We start from the raw sequence: 22990 nt of genomic DNA, 5'->3' as shown, positions 1-22990 counted from the left end.
ATTCCACTCGTCATTCCACCATTTCAATCCTAATTAACCTATTAATGCTCTCAACATCCGGGCAATAAAATCCATACACGATATAAAAAAAAAAACATTTTTATTGCAAATAAAAAAAATATATAATTGTTGTAATAATTGTATTATTATTATAATCTTCAAATAAAGAAGTTACACTGGAAGGAAAAGATTAATAAATGGTAATTAGCGGGGTAATTATGTCTGAGATAAAGAGATGATGCCTGAAAAAAAAAATGGAAAAATAATTTTTCAGTGGTGATGATTATTGGATTAAAAGGAGAAAATCTCATTAAAAATTAAAAGTACATAGTGCTATAATAGTCCGAACCCATGACCCCCAGGATCGCGATAACAGTGAGAGGGAGATAAACGAATAGGAAATGATGAAGATGAAGAGAGTTGAGGTGAGTGGAAAAGGAACAGCGGGAGTCCGTATTACAGCTCATTTAGCAGCAGGAACCTTGTGCTCCTCTCATGCGACTATAGCCCTTTCTCGATGCCCTCTCTTCCCAGGGGCACTAACTGAAAAACAGGTCCCAGGACCTACCCAGAGATGTCGACGTGAATTTCAGGGGATATCCTGCTGACTGTTCTCATAATCATCGCTGTATTATAATATCATTTTCGTTTTTTTTATTCCCCTTTTTTTTATTGTTGACTGGTTCGAGCCATCGATTATTGGTGTGGTGAATTGAGCTATGGGCATCTCCGAGGGGTCATTGAGACCGGTGAGTTGACAAATTGGAGGCGATTTTTCTGGAGGAATTATTCTTTTTAAATCGAGTGGACAATGCTGTCATTCGGAGGTGGGAATTTCTTCAGGGGTGATTAACATATGGGTTATTCGTACATTCGTCACGTTCTAGTTGAATAATTTGACGAATTGCTGGGTTAAAAATGAGTTTATTATACTTGGTGGGGATTTAAAAAATATATCCTTCGTCGATGATGAATTGCACTTCTCGCATTTTACTGAGACGATAATTATTGAAAGGTGAAGTTAAGAATAAATCCTCAGTATCCAGTGTAAAACCGTGAAATTCAAACGCATTTCCCCCAATAATTGCAATTAATTGTAGCAAAACTAAATGACAAGAGGTGGAGAAAAAAAATTTATGTAAAAAAAGCGACAGTGAGCACAAATTGATCATAAAGGACGGTTCTAACCCGAGAAATTAACGAAAAAAATGTTGAAGGGCGTTAGGCGGACCAACACAGACACAGAATGAATAGTAATTTATGGGTGAGACTAATTATCGGGGAATGCAGCCTCCTCCAACTTGTTTTTTAAAATTTTTTTATTATTTTTTATTCCCCTCGTGAGTATATTCTACTCTGGACGAAGCACACGTCCAACGTAACATCCAGTTTCCAGTCGTTCTCCAACGGTCCCACCCTCGCCTCCTTTCACCCCCCTTTTATCCCCCTTTTATCCCCCATTGGCAAACCTCCCCCACTCTCCACCCACTTGATTCCACCACCTTGAACGATCCCATGTCTCATACAATCTTGATAACGTTTGATCCAGTCGGTTGATACTCCAACCGTCAACGTTTCGATTATTATCTTGAAAAATCATCTTATCGAGATACTCACTCTCTACTGATATAGATAAGACTGGTTATAATATAATGGATACAACGTGCCATTTTTCGATATCAATCGGCATCGCTAGATGTGATATCGCTACGAATATTGTGATCATGATATCAAAATAATCATTTCCTATAGCTCTATTTAATTTCACCCTTTACCTCGCATTTTCCTCTGGTTTTCACTTCCTGTTATCGATAATACTGCAGCGATTTATATTATTTATTGGAAAATTTTTTATGCCGAATTTTGGGATAAAATTTGAGATTTTTTTGATTCTTGTTCCGCTGTGATGTCAACCCCCAACCTATTCCTCAACCCTTTAATTTAATTCCCTCATTTTTTCAACAGGCTCTTCTCCAAATGCCATTTATATGTTTCACTTGGACACGGGTCCGACGGTGTGAATTGTAAATTCCGGCGGGGAACCTGCTTCGTGCGAATCGCCAGGAGAAGACGAAAGTAGAATTGAGTGAAAAAAGAGGGACACGGAGAGGAGAAATGAGATAAATTAAATGAAGGAAGTTGGTGGTTTTCAAGTATAGAAGAACAAATGATTGGTGAACATTTCATCGCCACAAGAAAAAACTGGAGGGAAAAAAAAATTGCACAACGACTGAAGATGAAATTCTTATTTTCCCAATTTTTCCGCTCTATTTTCGCGCGCAATTTTAACGCCATTTTCATGGTAATTTTTCGTTGATTTTTTTTTTCAGGCATATCTGTATCTAATTCTGGGTATTTCAGCACGCTTCACGGTCATTACGGGATGGACTTGTGGAATAAATTGTGGAATTGTGGAATCAAGTTTTTTCGTTGACTATTGAATGCAATTAATCCTGGGTAAACAACGCGACGGGAATAATTTAGATTGCAAAAGCAATGGCCAGTGGATTTTCCGATGAAAAAATTTATTTCAATGAATATTCTGGTTATTTGAACGGTTCTAAGTAGATCGACGGTTTATTCACCAGGTGACATTTTCATTTCTGAGAAATGCGCGAACCGTTGCTGCCTCCAATTATCGTAATTAATTAAGGATTTTAAAGTAGATAAATAGCGTTTGAAATGGTGGAGACTTGCGTGAATATTCGGAGAATTGGATGACTTTATAACAGATAACTAATGAATTCCGCGAATTTTTCCCCATTTTTTTTCTCATTGTTCAACGTGAAATAAATACACAAGAACACTGACTTGTATCTCAGAATTTTATTAGAATAAGAGACTTGCACGACTCTCAACCCAATGGAAAAACGATCACGATACTCCTCTCGACCTAACGGTTGTGCCAGTGATTCGTTGATTTTTTAAACATCAATAAATAAACATGCATTGAATAATATATGGGACAATGGACTAGTCCAATAGATCAATCAGCCTGTCGTCATGGTTTTTACCACTCAAATTTCATCGCTACATGGTTATATTGAATAATATATTTCTGAGTTGTGAAACGTGTACACCGAATCGATCAGCCGTGACGAAATCGATTGACAGACCTGTCTATCGGTGATATACCAACTCCCTATAGGGGAGTCATTCATTCATCAATCGATTAATTGAATGAAAAAATTCATTACCCGCGGACATTTAAATCAATCGCAATTAAAAATATTACGTCAGATAATGAGTAAAATTATTTTAATTAGGATATATCTTTTGGGGGAGATGATTTTTTATTAGAATTTCAGGGTGAAAATTTGCGGTGTCGATGATAGGGGATGGAGTCCGTATAAAGTCATCAAAAATAGGGCTGATCTGGATCATGACACCAATAGAAATTCAGAGAAGGCACTGGAGAGGGGAAGAGAATTAGCTGGAAGGTATACACACGAGAGAGATGTTTCACAGGGCGTTTCTACGGTGTTTCATCCTTTAAAACGTGTCTCAAGCCCATCAAAAGAGTATCCTCCGGGTGAACTATCTTCTCTTCTTCACGTCGGCGTTATAATTTGAGGCGATTTCAGGGAGGTCCGACTGGGACCGACCAAACGGCCGCCACGGGTTCAATGAAGTCATCAGCTAGTGCCCCGGACCCACCACTTCCACCTCATTCTCCTGTTATTATGCCCCTGGTACCGCGCCACCACCCGAACACGAGGAGCTACACTTTCCATATCACCCAATTTTATCCACTAGCTATTACAAATTTTTTTGCTAATTTTTTTTTCCCAAAATTTGACGATTTATTGCGATTTTTCAATTTTTTATCAGCAGAGATATTAATTAAAATATTACCTGAAAGTGAAAAAAAAAAATAAAATTGATTTCATCAATTATTTGAATTACAACGGAATTTCAATAGAATTAATTGATCGGTGATTTGATCCCTTAATAAATAGCTGGAGTGGATAATAAAAATGAAGAGTAAAAAAGAGGAAGTGAAGGAGAAAAATAAATGGAAGTGGAATTATTACGATGTGGGATGAGGGAGAGAGGGAATGAGGCACAAGGAGTCCTGGAGATGTCTGAGGGTGGGCTCTCTGGTGTTACCAGCCACGGGCGCCTTATTTCAGGCACCGTAGCGAATCAGGCACGACAATCGGCCTAATATCTACACAAATGACCGTTGCAGGGAATTTAGCCTGAGGCCCCTGCCAAACAGTTATACGACACGTGAAATACCTCTGTTTCAGCCTCATTGTTGTTAATTCTGATGATAATGATAATGATGATTATGCTCGTGTAATTAGTGGATTAATTTTTTTCAAGCCCCTTGTTGAGGCATAAAAACGCCGGTAGGGCACGTGATTGATGATGATTGTAGAGCACCAAACAATGATTTTGGATAGAAAAAATAACTCGTTTTAATCAGAGAACTTGATTCTGTAATTACCAACTTTTTATCCTCTATTCATTATTTATTATCATTTTTTTATTCTTTCAATTCCAATTAAAACGAGTCACGGGTTAATGACGAGTATTTAAATTGCGATAAGTCATGAAAAATATTTTTCTCCATCATCTCAAGTCCGATAATGTCCCACCAGTTCTTTATCATTCTCAATTGTAAATTAATTGATTGATCGTTTGACTCTAGATGCCCCCCCACCTCGATAATCCCCCACATGAATGTACCTTGTAACGAGTACTTGTTCGGGCATTAATTGTCACTCCGCATGAATAATTACAACACAAATATCGCGCGACTCTGGGGAGAGGGCCCCGTGAAGACACTTCAGGGTAAAACGAAGAGTTCTCGACCGCTCGGATGGGGGAAAAAAATGAAAAATGAGGGATCAGAGGCGAGAAGAGAAAAGGCAGGAGGGGAGAGAAAAAAAAAATGGAAAGGGGTCTGTACTCTCGGGACCGGTGGCGAGGGCACGAGGTGGAATAATGGACGATGGATAATTGGCACCGATCGTCCCATCGGCACCGCCCACGACACCGATTACCTCAGGTTTAGCTCGCGCGCCAGCATCTCACCTCTACCATTCCTCTATCTCTCTCTCGGTGGTTCATCCTTTTTCCTTTTTATTTCTGCTCGAGGAAATTCTCTAGCTGGTATTTTTCAAATATTTCTTCTTGCTATTTCCCATAAAACCGCTGCTAAACCGCCACGAACCGCTGCTAAAAAAAATTTGCCAAACCCATCTTCATCTGCTCCCTCCAAAAATTCCACAATTTTCATTAAAACTGTACAACCGCTGAAAAACCGCCAGTGAACCGCCACAGAACCGCCACAAACCGCTGCAAAAAAATATTGTACACTATTTATTTATGAATTATTAAAAAAAAAACACTATTATTCCCACAAGAACTCCACAACCGCCACGAACCGCTGGAAGACCGCCCAAAACCGCTGGAAAAAAAATTCCAATATCTTCAAGCGCTTGTTGTCCTCATCTCGATGACACCCCTCACCAAAAAAATTCATAAATTAGACAGAAAAAAAAAACAATAATAAGAAGGATCGAAAATAAGATGTTGATACTTGCATGAGAATTTCGTTGGCTTCCACCGTGGTCTTCTCCCTTCCTTCAGCAACATCTTCTTCGTACCGTCGGCATCGTGTGAAGTCCAAGTGCCCAAGACCCATTATACCCCTCCCCCTGCCTCCCCCCAACTGACCACCCTCCGCCACCCATCCCCATTTCGCCATTGGTTTCGCCATCAAGGTGTGGGTATTATACTCATCCTGAAAAATCTCACCCTTCTCCCCTGCAACTCTACATCCGCTACTCCATCCTCTTATTTTTCGCATCGAGCTGAATTTCACAACCTCAAATAAGGAGGGGGTGGAAAATGGTGGGTGGCATCGCGGCAGGGGGCAATGGGGGGGCGATGGGGGTGAGAGGTACAGAGGGAGAGGCGAGTGAGACAGAGATAAAAGAAAAATTAAAAAAGAAAAAAAAAAAATGGAAATGAAACAGCCGGAGAATAGTGGAGAGTGCGTGCTGTGGATTGCGAGGGGCCTTAAGGTGTCGGGGCCCGTATTAAGGGGGCGGGTACGGAGCATCGCCGAGTCCCGAATTATGACGTCACACTGGTGGGGGACCGCACACGTTGCTATCAGGTGAGCCGAATACAAAATGGATTGTTAATTATTGCGGGACCCCGGTCTCTCACTCTCTCGTAACACCCATCATCCTTCTTCCGAGGGGTTTTATACACTTTTTTTTTTCTCCTTTTTCTCTTCTTCACTGGGGATTAATGCTTCTGTCTAATATCCCAGAGAAATGAGTATTTAAATGAGGAAGATTCATTCATTCAAATGAGGGAATTACAGTGTTGCTTCATTATGTGATTTCTTCTTAATTAAATTTGAAATAAAAAATCGCTTCGTTATTCATTCGTCACTGGATGAATTAAAAAATATTACAACCGTTATTTATAACTTGTGTGGGGGTAGAAAAAAAAATTCTCATTACCCATAACATCTCGCTAATCCACCTGTCCTATTCCGATCCTTGAAACATTATTCCCTATCTTTATGACGGTGTATTATAGGTACGAAACAATGTTTAGTTTCCTGGGAGCCTGGGGCAGGTTCACATGCCTCTAGATAAGAGGAAAAATATTTTTATGATTTTTTTTTTTATTTCATTTGGAGGTGAAACGAGCCGGGGACCAATCATCCGTCCAACGAATCCCATCACGCTCGAGAATTTTTCCACGGAAATGAGGAAATATGAGGAAATAGCCCCTCGGGTTAAATCGTGTTTACACTTGGATTACGCGTTGAGAGTTTTGTGTGCCAGAGGATACATATATATACTTTGAAAAATAAAGACACAAATGGCGGGGGTGCCCCATCCGTTTTTTCTTCTTTTCCGTTTGCTCACTTTGCTCTGTCTCTTTCTCTCTCACCTGTCATTCGTAAATTCTTTATTTTCCCCTGTCGTTTCCGCTGTCACCTGCCTGAAACAATAGTTTTTCGGTCTTTTTCTCACCGCCGATAACAGACATTTACAGATTTATGACTCAACTTGCGGGCATTCCTGAATCACTTTTGTTTGGTTATCAATAAAATAATGGGGAGTGATTTTTTACCGTCCATTAGGCATCGCAGAGATGATAATTGGGGGGTACGGGGTTTATACGGCTGTTAATTGAGTGATGGGGGAATAAAACCCGGGAAATTTTGAGTTTCACATCGACAACTGATACGAGGAATTCCAAAAAAATTATAAAAAAAAAAAATCTAGTGACGGAAATACTCGGGAAAGACTTTCTCCACAATTTCTCTTATTGCTATAAATATGGGGTAGCGATAAATTCAATGCCATCAACTTGAATTTAATTTCAAAATTTTCTTGAATGATTTCTATTGCCCCTGGGGTTCCCAGATGGCAATATTCTTCAAGATGCATTAGAGATGTTGTAAATATAATAATTGCTGTTAGACACGGGGTTTATACTGGTGTTAAATCAAGTGGCGAATGGATATCATAAAAGAACCGTTGAATGCATCGGTAAAATGGCGATGCTGAGGGGTTGAGAATGGAGAAAAAAAAAAATAATAATAATCTGTTTGGGCAGACGGAATAATCCAAACGATTACCAGATTACCCGGCTCTGGCATGACTGAGAATTATACGTTTTACGAGATTACTTCATTTTTTAACGGGGCAAAAGAATGGAAAGAATGGAGGGAAGAAATAAGACGAGATGAGAGGAGATGAATAGAGAATTTTTAACGTCTGTATCGGTTTCGTTTTCCGTTCGGCGCCCCCCATTTTTTTTTCCCTCTTTTTTCGGGAGTTCGACAGCACTTCTCGGCATGAATGGAGAGAAACTCGTTTGAGAGGGGTGAAAGGGGGGGGAGGGGGAGGGTAAATAATCAGCCGTGGGATCAAGTTCATTCACGAAAATCCTTTATCTCGATGAAATCAACGAAAATTGGTTCCCACGGGACAAAACAATTGGAGTAACGCGTCCCCTATATCTTCCACTGTCTCGATAAATTTTCAGTGACACCATTGAAAAATAATAAAAAATAATAATAATAATGAAGCATCAAATGCATCAAATGCACCAAAACATTTACATTTGATAATAGAATTATAATAATTTGGTAATGAAATTAATGCAAAATTACGGAATAATTTACGCTATTTGTATTGTATTTTTTTTTTTCGTATGGAATATCTGGTGGTGATACGATCCTTTTTGGTTGATATTCATCTCAATTCCGGCTCATTCACGGCTCAAACGTGGGATGATCTCCCTGAAAAACCGGTGTTTATTGTTTTCGAAGTTGAGGACAACAAACGCAGGGCCCCCCACCCATTTTTTCTCTAATGGTGAATGGAGAATATTTCGTGGGTAGGCGTGTCTGCGACATCTGTATGTTTTTATTATCGAATGGGTTATGTACTACCGTTGCACGACATAATGGCTAATGAGGGGGTGCCAGAATAATAAATAAATTCGAAGAGCCGCGGTTTCTACTTATCAAAGAGCATCAATTTCCTTTGATATCTTCATCACAAATTTCACCATTTAATTCAACATTCGCCATTTTCTATTGATAAAGAAAAATTATACAATCATAATATTAATTATTCATATTGTTATCGATTTTATTCACGTCGGATAAAAAATTTATTGATTTATCATTTTTTTTCTAATCGGAAAAATGAGGGAAAAATTCAGGGATGATTTATTTTTATAAATTAATAAATGGCTTGTTTATTTTTTACAATAGAGATTTTTCGATGGCAAGCATGGTGGCAGGCCACACGCACGCAGAAAGTATACATTCGTGTCTGGGCTAATAGAACCCGCCACGGGCTACCCATCCCCCCTTTTTTTTCCCCCCTTTTCCCTCTTTACCCCTCACCCCTCCCAACGAAATACCTTTTTGGCTCATCTCTCCACACCTCGAAGGAATTTTTCAAGACTAATTTCAAGGGGCCAGAAATTGACTTGTGATCACGAAACACCTTGAGATTTGGGGAAAAATTTATAAGTGTATAAATTATCATAATTTGTTGGATACTTAGAGGAATTTAAGGTTAAATTAGTAAGGCTGTGCTGATAATTACCATGAAATCGTGGGAGGGGAAGGAGGGAGGAGATATGCCTCCCCCTGAGATTCCTTTGTGGATGGAAATTATATGAAGTGAATATTTCTTATTAAATTTGGAAGACGAGAGAACGGACTAGACAAATTCTTTTGCATCAATTACCTCTCGTCCTTCGGTATAAAGAAGCGTCGATACTCCCAGCGATTTCCAAAAGCAGATTATTACTGACAAAAAAAAAGTGAGGGGAGAGGAAAAAATGAAGCAAAAGGGCCAAAATTGATCACGCACGGACGCACGACAACAAGTGGCTTTTAGCATTTGGGTCATGACCGATGGAGTGAACCTAGTTGAAACGGATACGTTGATTGTTGGGGTACGTCTTTACCCCCCAAACAATTGGAAAGAGGGATGGAAATTGTTTACCCCTGAGTGGAGTGCATCTTGAAAACGATACTGCAGCGATTCTTTTTTTTTTTTCTTTTTAGTTTTCAGGGGCCTTTTTTTTTGAATTTTCCAGAAGTGTGCAAGAAGATCAGATCAGATCAGCCGAGAGGGTCCTCGACGCTTCTCGTCAAGAGGATTATTTTGGGTGCTATTCCGGCGACACAACATGGATTCGTTATTTTTTAAAATCACGCATGCGAAAATTGGGAAAGTGATCTCTGCGAGAATAATTTCACGACTGAGAAAATCACAAAGAACTTTTCTCATCTTCAATTTTATCCTCAACACACATTTTTTTTTTCAACAAAACAATAAATCCTGAATAAAATCGGCCTTTTCAAATTGTTGTACGAAATATTTTCCATTGATAAATCATTTTTTAGTGGAATAATTAATTCTGAGGGAAATAATTTGCGATATAAAAATTATAGTACATAAAAATTCAGTTTAAAAGCCGAAAGAATGTGGAATTAGTCCATCTTTAATTTAAGAACCTCCTAGACAAATTTGTAGATACTAAATAAACGTGAAATAAATCAAAATTTAGAGGGCAATAAACGTCAGCCAATCAGAGATCCCCCTCCCGGAATTCCCAAAACATTGAGACACCAGTCATTAAAACAGATCGTTAAGGATTTCCCAGAATGAGTCTCGCATTAACGTCCGATTTGATGGCAACGAGATCAAGATATCCGAATGAAAATTCTCCCGATGAATGGTGGGGCGGGAGGGGTGGGAGGGGTGGTAGAGATGCAATTTGAGCATCATCATCCTATTTAATAATCTCACAATAGCTCTTGAGTGGTTTGGCTTGCATCGAGATTCTGAACGAGATAAAAATTCTCACTGCACATTCATCGGTTAAATCAGCCACGTACACGTTTAATAACGCAATTAACACTTTATTGTTCATGATGGCAATCGATGCGTGGGTATAATGAACGTGTTTGGACACATCTGATTTGACTCCATGATTCGATCAATTAAGCGCTTGATTATACTGTGTAAAAATGTCCATTTAAATTTTGCCTGAATAATTTTTTATTTCCAATAATTCTCTCCAGATAATTCTTCAATATTGAATAATCAAGAAAAATCGAGTAGCACGATAAATAATTATTTTTATCGTCGTAACTCAGTGTCAACGCCCCGATCACCAGTGACTTATTAGTACACGAATATTTTCTTATTAATTCACCAATGAGGAGATAATTAATTCGTGTGTGGTGTATTAAGTTCCGTGCATGCTGCGTTGAACGGGATATTTGAGGTAATCAGGGGATTTAAAAAAAAGAGAACTCCTGTCTCGACAAATTTGCCAAACCGACCGGTTTAATTGTCGTTAATTTTTCACCATTTAAAACTGATGAAATTAACGTCTAAAATTAATACCTCCCATTACGATGTTTCTCTTAATTTTTTCGGTGAAGATGAAAATTAATTATTCCCCCCATTTCCCTCATTCCCCCCATTCCCTCCATTCCCCCCTTTCCCCCCTTTCCCCCCATTCCTCTTATTCCACTGATTTAATAATTTATTTTTCCATCCTAGAAATTCATAAACTCCAGAAAAACAAAATTCGATCGATTCGATAAATCGCATTGTTCCAAGGGATTTACCGAGTTCAAATACTGTTATATATTTTCAAGCCACAAGCCACAGTATCTGTGGATTATATTGAAAGGTATAGACTAGAAAGCGTTCGTTCATCAGGAATGCATTATTAAAGCATTCCACGCGTAGCATCCCAGGAGGGCGGATTTTACTCTAAAATGTTGAGGCTTCATCCCAAGCTCATAACTTTCCCCAGATTCTTCCCTCTGCCCACCCATACACTAACCAAATCGTTTAAATTACCAGACTACATACTCCCGGGGGCTTTTTCAACATCAACTTTCATTTTTACACTCCGTACATTTTTTATTTCCCTTTGCATTCCTCATTTATCGAATTCTCCCCTACAATAATTCAATTATTTCAGTAGTCAAAATATTCAACGATTTTTTCATTTTCACATCAACTATTGGTCGTCTCAATTTATTATTTATAAGATTATGGAGGATTTTTAGAATTTCAAGAATGTACTATCACTGGACTAATCCAATCGAATAAATGAAGAATAATTAACAATAATCCTGTAATAAACTCACCGTGCTCTACAATTTCTCAATGAATTTTTTCTTGGTAGTAATTTGAGTGTTCAGTTTGTTGAGTGGTGAGGGGATAATTATTATACGTATTTAATAGAAATTCTTACGATCAATAAACCGAGAATTGTCGCCGAGTCATGTACTTATTTTCATTTATCCCCTCATCTCTCTCAGCTTTTTTTGTTTTCATGTTTTTTTTTTTACCTTAACATTCGAACGTGCCTGTAACCTTCATCTCCAGCGCGTTTTTACGGTTATAAATTCCAACAAACCGGCCTTAGTTATAAGACGTCTCAATAACTGAAGACACAGTCCCGGCTGATGTGTGTCGTGCCAATCGTCAATTTATTTCTCCCGTGTCCCCACTCGCAATTTCATCGATTCACTTTTTTTATATTCGATATCTGTTTCCCTCTCATATCTCACTATTATCACATTTAATTGTCTTCAACGTATCAATTATCCGCCATTTGTTCAATAGTCTCATTACTGCGCGTGTGAAACTAATTGTCGAAGCACAAATACTGGCATTGCGGGGTGGGTGAGGGGGCGAGAGGGAGAGAGGGATAGGGGGAGAGGGTGATGGATAAAAAATTTTAGTGGACTACCCACGAAGTTTATCCAACGATTTCACGGCTGCTTTTTTACTCAGCTCTTCGCCATCACTTCCGGTCAGGCTTCACTGAGCATTAAATTGTCAAATTTTTACCCTCGGATTTCTTGCCCCATCCCTCACTCTTCACTTTTTTCCCGAGTCGTTACGGATTTACGTCTTAATTCGATGTATTGACTTGTGCATCAACCGTGAGCTACGAAAAATCCCGATTTTATAATTTCAAATGAATTCGGAAAAAAAAATATTCGGAATCAAATTGCATCATCAATTTTTCCAACATTAATTGTATACTTAATGTTTAAAAAAAAATGTGTAATATTTATTCATGAGAAATGAGGTGTATGGATTAATTAGATTTCATATTGAGGATTAATTATCAATCGACTGTCCACTCATTATCGGTCAAGTGGTAATCAACGTCGGACTGATTAGATCCTCAAGCCACCCATCACCAATTACCGTGATTATCAATAAAAAAAAAGTAATTGAAACGATTTTTTAACCGTCAGTATATTGTCATTCGTATTTTCTCCGATTGTTCCACTTTAATTAATCGGATCCATACGAATAAATCAACTGCCCATTACCCCGGGAGTGAGTACAGGCCATTGATGCATGAAACCAAGTACACGTCGAAAAAAAATGCGGCAAACCGTTTGATCTCCACATGACACCGAAGAACAGAGAAAAGAGGGGAAGACTTGAAATACCGTGAAGCACACGAAAGAGAACGGGTATACACTAATTGCTAATCGCCCGGGGCTCAATCATCCCTGATGAAATAATTTCCCTATTCGAAAAGCCCTCGGATCAACCCACCCCCATGCACTGATTCCCCCCCGGACTCACGTAATTCTATTCATTATCGGCGGGGGTATAATACCGCTTTAATTAACCGTAATCTCATTGGGCTCGTCAAAGCTCAAGACTAATCACCTCAAAATACCAATTATCAAAATAATAAACAACTTCTCTTTCACTCACAATTTTACAAAATCATTATAGAATTCTCCATCAACAATAACTTTTCTGACACTCGAATAATTTAAAAAATTAGAATAATTGTGTAATTATCGGTGCGAGGCGATGGAAGAACAATCGTCACCCCCGGAAAAGCCGAACGACGGAATTCATTCACAAATCGTCGAGAGGTCCCCTCCAAAAATGAAAAAAAAAAAAAAAAACAAAACAAATGGAGTAGGGGGATGGGGGAGAAGGGGTGGAGGGGGTGGCTCCTCCCACTGGGGCACATCACGTGACCCGAGACAGACGCCTCCCCGCATCCCCTATCGTCCCCGCTCCCTCGAACCCCAAGAAATCCAAAAAACCTCCCCCCCCACTCGTTTTTCCACCCCCACCAGTGAACCCTCCCCTGGGAATTTTCCAGATAAAAAAGGGGAAAAAATGGGGGGGAGGGGGGAAGGGGGACGGTGCTGGAAAAATGTGCGAATAATTTTTAATTCCACGGATTTTCAGGAATCGGGGGATTTTTTATTTTTTTTTCCAGTGGACGAGTGATCTACGCGCAGCATCCGAGGGTTCGGCCAGTGGTGATCGTGCATTGGAGGTGGAGTAAGAGAGCAAATGAAGAGAGACAGACTGAGAAAAGCTAATGGTGGTGGTGGTGAAGCGACGAATAGTGGTGACGAGAAGAAGAGGGGGAGAAAGATTTAGTTCCTTGTTGCTCCTCAGCTGTGTATCTCCTTTCTCCCCTGAGGAAGGTGTATCCCCCCCTTTTTCAAATGTGGTGAACGCCAACACTGCGCACCGAGGGTTCCATCATAGACAGAGCGATCTGCCTGACAGCTCGGGCCAAACAGTGAATTCTCATTTTCATCCAAGCCCCAATATCGTCACTCCAACCCCATTTATCACCAAATTTTTTCACAATTTTAATTAATCAATCGCCGATTGGCTGTCGACCAACGCATGGCAGTGAATAAATTATCATGGAATTTCTTGAATCATGAGCGAAATCATCTCTCGATGAGAATTCCCATGATTGGGGTGATAAATATAATAATAAGGAGTGAGGGGGAGGGGAATGAGAAAGAGAAGAAGGAGGTGGAGGTGGGAAGGAACGAGAGAGGTAGAAAAAACGAGGCGTTGAAAAGTTCACGGGTAGAAAGTGGTGGTGGCGAGTGTTAAAGTTTTTTTGGTGGTGTGAGGTGAGGAAAGGCAGAGGTCTTCAGGAAAACGGGGTACATTTTTCAGTGAGAGAACGATCGCAAAGTCCATCCTGACTTTCCCCTTAATTTTCACCTGATTTAACATTTTTTTTTTCTCTCCGTGAGACACAGGCGAGGTGCGAGGTACCATCCACCGGAAGTCGCGAGTGTTTAGTTTGAGGAATGAGATAAAAATAGTGTTTCACGTGTCAAGTGTGATTTTGTGGGGAAACGAGTGAATCCGTGATAAATTTCGAGTGCTGAGATTGTCGGTCACGAATTCCGAAAGTCCTTGAAGAAAAAATAAAAATAAAAGACATTTTTCTGAAAATCGCTGGGGGGGTTGAGCGGGGGGCGGTTGGGGGTCACGGGAATTATTATAAAAAAGCTCTCATTTGGTGGGGAATCCAGTGGTGGATGCAGATTGCAACTTGGGGCTGTCTCTCGAAGCCGTTGACGTACGTCAAAGCAGAAGCGCCGGTGCCCGAGGGCGCGTAGTCCTCGACGCGTGCCGCACCGCTGATCAGAGGGAACCGCCGTCTACTCTCCAAAGTCGTCAGCACGTACCCACTGGTTAGAAAACCTACGGAAGGACCCTACAGACCAACTATTGTTTTTCCAGGACTCGAGTGAATTCTTCAGTTTCGTTAACGATTTTTTTTTAATACATATATTTTTTTTTACTCGTTAATCTGTGAGCTTTTATCGCGGGTGGGGGGGCGGGGGGCTAAGGGCAGGGGTTGAAATCGTTGAATTGACGAGAGGACCGGCGAGAGGGTGAGGCAATGACAGGATGCCTCCGAGTCGTATGTGTGTCCCGAAAAAATCGAGAATCGGTTTTGCTAATAGATTCACCACTGCGGTACTCGTTCTGGTACTTTTTGTCGAACGGAGACGGTGAGTTCATGGATTTTTATTTGTGTGATATCACGATATTAATTAATGAGTCATTGATGATGATTTTTTGAAAGAATTGTTCATTGCCGGTGAAGAAATCCCTTGAAATTTCCTGGGAATTGAAATTTCCTGAGAATTAAAATTCAATTAGAATTTTTTAAAATGATAATGAAAATTTCATCTGCAAAAATATTTTTAATCAATTGAACAGAACGGGGAGAATTTTTCTGGGGAATTCCGAGTGGGGGAGGGAAATTATACAGTACATGAATATTTTTCTGTTCGAGCTGTGGATTTCCTTCAATTATCCGTTTGAAGGAGTAAATCCAGCGGATGTTTCGGTGATTAAAAACCGTCGGCCGTCGGTGGGAAAGCCAGTCAATAAATGACCCCACAGGATGACAGAAATAAATAAATGAATTGAATTTAGACTCTCGTCGTTTTAATGGTTCTGTAATTTTCTTATCCCTCACGATCGTGGAAACACTCGGAATGACGTCGTTTAATTATCGTCGAGTCAAGTGTTACAAATAATCGGAAAGGTACATCATAAGTTGAGACACGTATGCCCTCCCAGGAGACGGCGTGTAAATAACTCGGGCGATGAGATAATGACGTTATAAACTCGTTCACGATGTGATGGTCGTTTACAGACACTTGGCAGGATTAATCATAATCACGTACACCAGTGATGGGTATATATCACATAAATTTCAAAAAAATCCCCCAATCGTTGCCATCCCCATCCCAAAAATGGCAAAAGAAACAGCCGATTTTTTCATCGTATTATTTTATTATTCAGATTGAATAAAAACATTTGGCTGGGTGGATGTAACAAATTGGATGGATGAAAAGTGTCACGCGTTCCTCTCTCACAATTTATCGTAATGAATTTTTGTTTCACCCAAGTTGATTTTTAATGCGGTGAAACCACTGTTTTGCCTCCATCTGGCTGAATAGCAGAAGGGTATTCCCCCATTAAAGCTAAATTCCATTCCGTGTTTCTCCTCATCTCGGTGGCTTGTCCGAAAAATAAAAGAGAAAGGTGGAACACCAAAGGGGGTAAATAAAATACATCGGAGCTTTGTCAATGTGTTTTAACGTGTGCATGTGACCAGTCAACGGTGGAAGTCACCACTCGACTCTGACCAATCCGCCATGTTGGATTCTTTTGCGACCTCTTGGATTATTACAAAAATGCGGGACATGCACGATAGCGTTCCTTACTGTCCCGCTTCATCTCCTCTCCTGCATCAGACCATTTACTCTTTTTTTTTTTCTTTTTCAAGCGACTTTATTTATCTTACTTTACGTCATGAACTCGATATACCGCTGGCTAAATGCACTCCATCCATTAAATATTGCGAAATTCTATGAGATCATTTTTTCCTCTCCACATTTTTCCATTACGCATATTTTCCCATTTTCCCTTTCATTCCCCGAATCGTCAATTTATGCAGTTGATATATTTTTTATATCGTATATCATTTTTCAGAATTATTCAATCATTCGATGATTTATTGTCTTGGAGTTTTTTTTTAAATTTTAAACGCGCGTTTTATACTTGAATTGATTATGAGAATTAATACTGGATGATATCATTTTTCCTTTCAACATTTTTCAATGATTTCTTTTTCCTCGTTTTTTATTCTCATCATTCCCACAATTCCCGTCAAATCGCACAATAAATAATTTTTATCAGCTTTTAGCAAATAGCATTGACTAAAAAAAAAATCTCGGGTATATTTTTTTAGCATCAATTAAATCTTCTGTACAAACCGTAAATTACTTTGAAGAGAAAAAAAAAAATCGTGTCATTGGCTGTCAATACCTTCAAAGGGAGTTACCCTCAACCCTTTAAAACGCGTAGTAATTACTCATCATCCAAATCCCCTGATACTCACAGGGCACGTGCCGAGGACATTGGGGTGTCTCCAAGCCCCCGAGCCGATGAATAATAAAAAAAAAATCCTCGACAACCGGAGGGAAAAAAATAAATCGCCAACCCCTGGAGCAGTGCAACACCGAAATGGTCACTAAGTGGCGATTTTCTGTCCTCCGCGAGGTAAAACCATCGGTCAGATGGTAAAACATGGTGCAACTTGTTGGGTTTACTGGGCAATTTGTTGACTCTACTTTAGCTCATTAATCTGTCACCGTTAGATCATCAATAGTGCGAAAGATAGGACCGCGGAATACGTTGTACGGGTTAATGGAAGCTCTCAATAATCCCGTGGGCCCAGAATGGACACAACCCAATCCTTTACTCTGCATCAGTCCCAACAGACCCCTCATTCCCCCTTATTCCTCCTATCGCCAACAAATTGGATTCATTTCGCGGGAATGAACCGCGGATTATTCAAATTACCTCGCGACAAGATAATTTTTTTTTTTTTAATTACGGAACAATCGATGATGCAATCAATATAAATAATGAGTGATTGTTCATTTGATTGATGTTTATGTTGCAGTGCATCAAGTCTGATGAGCAATTCAGTGGATGATTGGGTGAGTGGTAGTGCAGTTATTTGCAATGGTATACCAGGTCTTACCAAAGAGCAGAGGGATCTCTGTTACATCAGCCCCGACGTTACAGTTGCCGCACTCAAGGGCCTACAAATGGCTATTGCCGAGTGTCAGCATCAGTTTACCTGGCACAGATGGAATTGTTCATCCCTCACTGCCAGCAGCAGAACCCAGAAGAGCAGTGTCCTTCTTCAACGAGGTGAGCACTACCAATTTAATCAATTAATCCCATTTCTTTTTAAATTTTTCTTTCATTTTTATAATTACATCACAAAAAAATGAATTAATAAATTTTGGAAGATTGAGAAATTTTGATGGGATTTTTTGGGGACACGGATTTTTTGGCGTGAGACGGAAAAACCGGAAACATTTATATTGCGAGGACAGTAGAAGCACTCGTATAGGCTGTGTTTGTCAGGTTTGAGACGAACTCGGTGCGCACCTGACCTGAAACTATAAGGAGACCAGCATCCGTCTGTTATGCACTTGGATGTGATGTGTCAGAGCCGCATTATCTCCAGCTCATGATCACACATACCGTGTCCCACTACCACGTCGCTTTGTCTTTTATTTATTTAACTTGTATTTTTCCCTCATATTCCCTTCGGAGAAGTCAGCGACTATTAAAAAAAAAAGCTCCTGCACCTCCTGCACAGGAGAAAAGTCGGTGACAGTTTTTATCACGCGTTTGACATTTTATCCTTCCTTTTTCATTATTCGTAGGATTTATTGGCCTTGGGGAAATTATCAGGGATTATTTATTGATATTTTGGAATGTTCACCGGGATATTTCCCATGGCACGACTCCTCGATCCCAAATATTTCAGATTACAATCTCTTATGATTCGAATTTTAATTGAATCTACATCGATAATTCAACGGAAATTAGGCCCTTGGATTCCATTTTTAAAAAATCGTAACCGCAGGTAGAAGACCAAAATACCTGGAAATAACTTGAAAATCGGTGGATCTCAGAATTTCCGTCATTAATTATTAAAAAATTTTGTATTAATTTCCCCAAAACTGAGACTCAACCCAATTCCATTAATACCTATGTAATAATTATAAATAATTTCGAGGAATCCCTAAAAATGAATAAATAAAAATCATGATAATTTATTTAAATTCCTAGAAGTCAATTTGTTCATAAAAATTTTTTAATTGTGATGAGACATTGTGAATAATTTGAGAATTCGTTTAAATGTTTGAATCAGGGATGTAGATTATTGTTTCAACGAGATGTAGAATATATAATAGAAATCTAGAATGCCTTCCGTTGCCGTGATGTTGCATCGCACGTCAGTGTCAGAGTCACGGTCAATTCGAGAAAGGATACCGTGACAGACGGTTTAAACAGCCCCCAGAGTGCCGTTGGCCTGGCCTCAAACCGTGTACGAGAAAAACTACTGACAGGTGATACATAGTGTACATAAATATGTAAGATGTAGATGTAAAGCGTCTAAAATCGACACGCCTGGAACCTTTCAACTATTACAAACCGTGGCAGGACTTGCACATCACTACGCACTTTTCAGGAGAGAAAAAAAAAAAAATAGCTGGAGAGAAAAATACCTGGAGGAGAAAAACGTCGCACTCTCTCAAACCGTTTGAGGATGGAAACAAAGAGTGGCTCTCGTTTTCTCTATTCCCCATCCTTTCTTCGACGCATCGATTTTCTAACCATATCCCCACGGAGCCCTTACTCCTGGAGACGTACAACTCCAACCTGGAGAATTTATTACGACTCCATCAGCATTATAAAACAGCTGCTTCTGGAATGATCTGTCGAAAAAAAAAAATCCTTCATTAAAAATTGAATTTTTTTCTTAATTATTTTTCTAAAAAAAAATGTGACTTGATTGAAATTGAAATTGAATAATTTTGGAGATTTAAAAATCCTAGGGCTGTTCTTTCCCCCAATGGATCAGCCAAAAAATAATCGCCAATAAACAACTCACAACCAGGACAACAACCCGACTCCCTGATGCCATGAATCTCGCACGTACCTCCCGAGTGTCACCCAGGACTGTTCTCGAATCGCTTTCTGTCAATGTACCTTTTTTTCTGAGACATCGCGAATCACCAATTCAGTCCTCCAGCATCTCAACGAGAAAAGGGACCCCTGTCGGGATAATATCACTTATACATTCGGCAAGAGATGGGCCCGAAGGCCCGTAACAATCCACTGGAATCACTCGATTTTGACCGCTACCCCTTCCCATTGTTTTGATGAAAAATCCCCCCTCCATACCTTCATTTACCGAATTCACCAGAAAGGAACACCACGAAGAGACAGTGATATCCTTCTACGGTGTCCCCCCAAAAGGAGTCAATGTCACGAGATCCACCGAAATGGCATCTCGCCCTGATATTTGCCATCAACTCGCTCGATGCTTTTTCCCCTTGGCATTTTATCTCCGCTTTTCAACATTGGTCCACGTATCAATCGTCAACGACTTGGCAATTTGCTACAAACCTCGTCACTCCTCATTATTCTTCGTCTTGTGTCTTTTCTCGAGGATTTCACCAGGATTCGTGGATTGTCGATACGATTACGATTGAATGTGACAGTGTCACGAGCTTTTCAACTGGTACCTAATTGACAGTCACGATAGAGTAGACGAGACAACTCGTATCATCCAATTGATCCTCTGAGAAATTGATCCAGAGTCAATTAATTGTGTTTCAGGTTACAGAGAGACGGCATTTGCTTATGCAATATCAGCAGCTGGTGTTGCACACTCGATAGCAAGAGCCTGCAGTATGGGACGTCTCATATCGTGTGGATGTGATCCATCGAGTTACACAGGTAGAACACCCACTAAAGCACGAAGTACTCACTGGAAATGGGGCGGTTGCTCCCACAATCTCGAGTACGGAATGGAATTCTCCAGGCAATTTCTCGATTCCAGGGAGAAGGCTGGCGACATCCAGTCCACTGTTAATCTCCACAATAATCAAGCTGGACGTTTGGTAATTTAAATTGTTTTTTTTTTATCGTGAGATTATCGCGTGCTCTTTGTTTAGGGGGTATATGTAGGGGGGAGGAGGAGAAGGAGGAGGTGGAGCCCTTACGAACCACTCGCCCCGACGTTATTAAGACGATGCCCCGGGCTGGACCACCCAACCGTCGACTCATTAACTGTTTTGTACGCGACACCTCTTTGTCTAGATGTTACGAATCACTACCTCCGGCATTCACCAATTTTTTTAACGATTAAATCTCTTTAAATTCACCTTTCTTCATGTGGCATTATTTTTTTAGTAAATGTTGAATTTTACGGAATTACAGGCTCTAGCAAACAACATGCAGATCCGTTGCAAGTGTCACGGAATGTCTGGCTCGTGTGAATTGAAAACCTGCTGGAAAGTAGCCCCTGATTTTCGACAGGTGGGTAAAACCCTGAAGGATCGTTTTCGGGGTGCTATTCTCGTTGCCCAGAGTAATCTGGGTAATGTAACACCTCTGACGAGGATACGGGGCTCACGTCGACGTCGACCCGAGCGACGACAGAAAAAATATCGTCCAGGACGTGACAACAACGCCGGTAGCAAGAAGAAAAAAAGCCAGGGCCTGGCTAAACAACTTTTCTACTATCAGAAGTCACCAAACTTCTGCGAGAGGGATCCTTATCAGGATATACCTGGTACAGCTGGTCGCAGGTGCAACAGGACAAGTCCAGGGGGTGATGGATGTGCGTCATTGTGCTGTGGACGTGGTTACAATGTCGTTAGACAGAGGAGAATCGAGAGATGCCGATGCAAATTTCACTGGTGCTGCGTTGTACAGTGTCAAAATTGCACAGTCGAGGAATGGATAACTGTATGCAAGTGAATTTATTTATTTATCGTGGCAATGAGAGAAAAATTCAGTGGTAAATTAATTTTTTATTATTGTAAATCATCACTGCATTTCATTGTTCGTGATTTATTCCCTTGGACACGTGTAAAAATGTATTTTTATTAGATTAATGAATTTTTATCCATCGATTTTTCTCTCGATTTTTTTTTATTACTTTAGCTCAACTGGAGAGATATATTTCGTGGAGATTTTTGGCTGATGGACATCCCAGTGATTAATTTATTGATGAGGAAATTATATATTTATATAATATTTCTTCCATATTTACTAGTTGAATAATTATGAAATTTGCATAAATTCGCATGGCTTTAATATTCAGTATCGATAAAGAATTATCCAATCATGGGACACGAACTAGTTATTGAATCGTGGTATTTTAATTTATTTTCTAGGTTTACTTGTAATACTGTAACTTATTTAATTGTCACTGTATTAATTTAAAAATCAAACGAATCAACTCTCAACTGTAACACCTCTACCGCAGTATTATTAGAAGAGTTAATAAATAATTCAGATCACCGAGACGAGAAGGTAAAAAAAACAAACCATGAAAAAAAAAAGAATTGAATTCAATAATAATAAAAAAAAAAGAAATCACCCGCAATGACCACTGGAATATCGAATTTATTTAATTGCACGAAAGAGAATATTCCCAGTCCAATATTTTTCTCAGGGTGTGGTGGAGTAATCAAAAACCAGGAAGACAGTCCTCCGACCTCTTCTCGCTCGTGAGAAGATTTTCAGATTGATCGTAAGACAACAGTAAACTGAGAAATCCCTCAGAAAAGTAAGAAACCGAGCAAGAAGATTTCAGCGTTAGTGAATCTCTACGAGTACGACCGAGTTAACGTTTGAGATCAGTTTGTTGGAGTATGTGTTGCACATAATCGCAAGGCGGCAAGTCCTTTGACGCGACACCACGCGTCTACCAAGAAGAAGCTGCGATAAAACGCATTAATTTATAGCTAAATGCAATAGTCTCGGTGGGAGATATCCCTCGTAGAAAAGCCCATCGATCCGGTCAATCAGATTAAACAATTTTTTCCTCTCCACTCCTCTATTCAATAAACAATGAGTACTCAAGCTATTTAATTTCACAATAACAATGGATTAAAGAGTTTTAGTTAAATTTAGTCGGTTGTACTGAGTACTGAACAAGGAGAAAGACAAGTACAAGTACATATTTATTAGGACAACTACAAGTGTAAGCCACCGATGAATATCGGCTTAATGAGATT

At 39.7% G+C, this 22990-nt stretch overlaps 1 protein-coding gene across 2 annotated transcripts; it reads left to right on the top strand.

The window, feature by feature from the left end:
* Nucleotides 1–15233: 15233 nt before the first annotated feature.
* Wnt10 (Wnt oncogene analog 10) lies at nucleotides 15234–22288 on the top strand. Of its 2 annotated transcripts, none has more exons than XM_011300874.1 (4): nucleotides 15234–15364; nucleotides 17836–18089; nucleotides 20580–20863; nucleotides 21183–22288. In XM_011300874.1, the coding sequence occupies exons 1-4, from the start codon at nucleotides 15261–15263 to the stop codon at nucleotides 21723–21725; spliced, it is 1185 nt and encodes a 394-aa protein (XP_011299176.1). In that variant the 5' UTR covers nucleotides 15234–15260; the 3' UTR covers nucleotides 21726–22288. The 2 variants fall into 2 exon arrangements, with proteins under 2 accessions (XP_011299176.1, XP_011299177.1); XM_011300875.1 differs by lacking the exon at nucleotides 15234–15364 and adding an exon at nucleotides 15851–15906.
* The last annotated feature ends 702 nt before the right edge of the window (nucleotides 22289–22990 follow it).

The sequence above is a fragment of the Fopius arisanus genome, unplaced genomic scaffold (genome assembly GCF_000806365.1).
Source record: "Fopius arisanus strain USDA-PBARC FA_bdor unplaced genomic scaffold, ASM80636v1 scaffold00019, whole genome shotgun sequence".
In the NCBI taxonomy this organism is placed as follows: Eukaryota; Metazoa; Arthropoda; class Insecta; order Hymenoptera; family Braconidae; genus Fopius; species Fopius arisanus.
This window is presented reverse-complemented; position numbering and strand designations above follow the sequence as displayed.

What these genes read in the sequence shown, in the direction of transcription:
- Wnt10 (XM_011300874.1), top strand. Translation starts at nt 15,261, where the DNA reads ATGCCTCCGAGTCGTATGTGTGTCCCGAAAAAATCGAGAATCGGTTTT. An exon ending in CTTTTTGTCGAACGGAGACG is followed by an intron (nt 15,365 to 17,835) that starts GTGAGTTCATGG and finishes TTTATGTTGCAG; the next exon opens with TGCATCAAGTCTGATGAGCA. An exon ending in CAGTGTCCTTCTTCAACGAG is followed by an intron (nt 18,090 to 20,579) that starts GTGAGCACTACC and finishes ATTGTGTTTCAG; the next exon opens with GTTACAGAGAGACGGCATTT.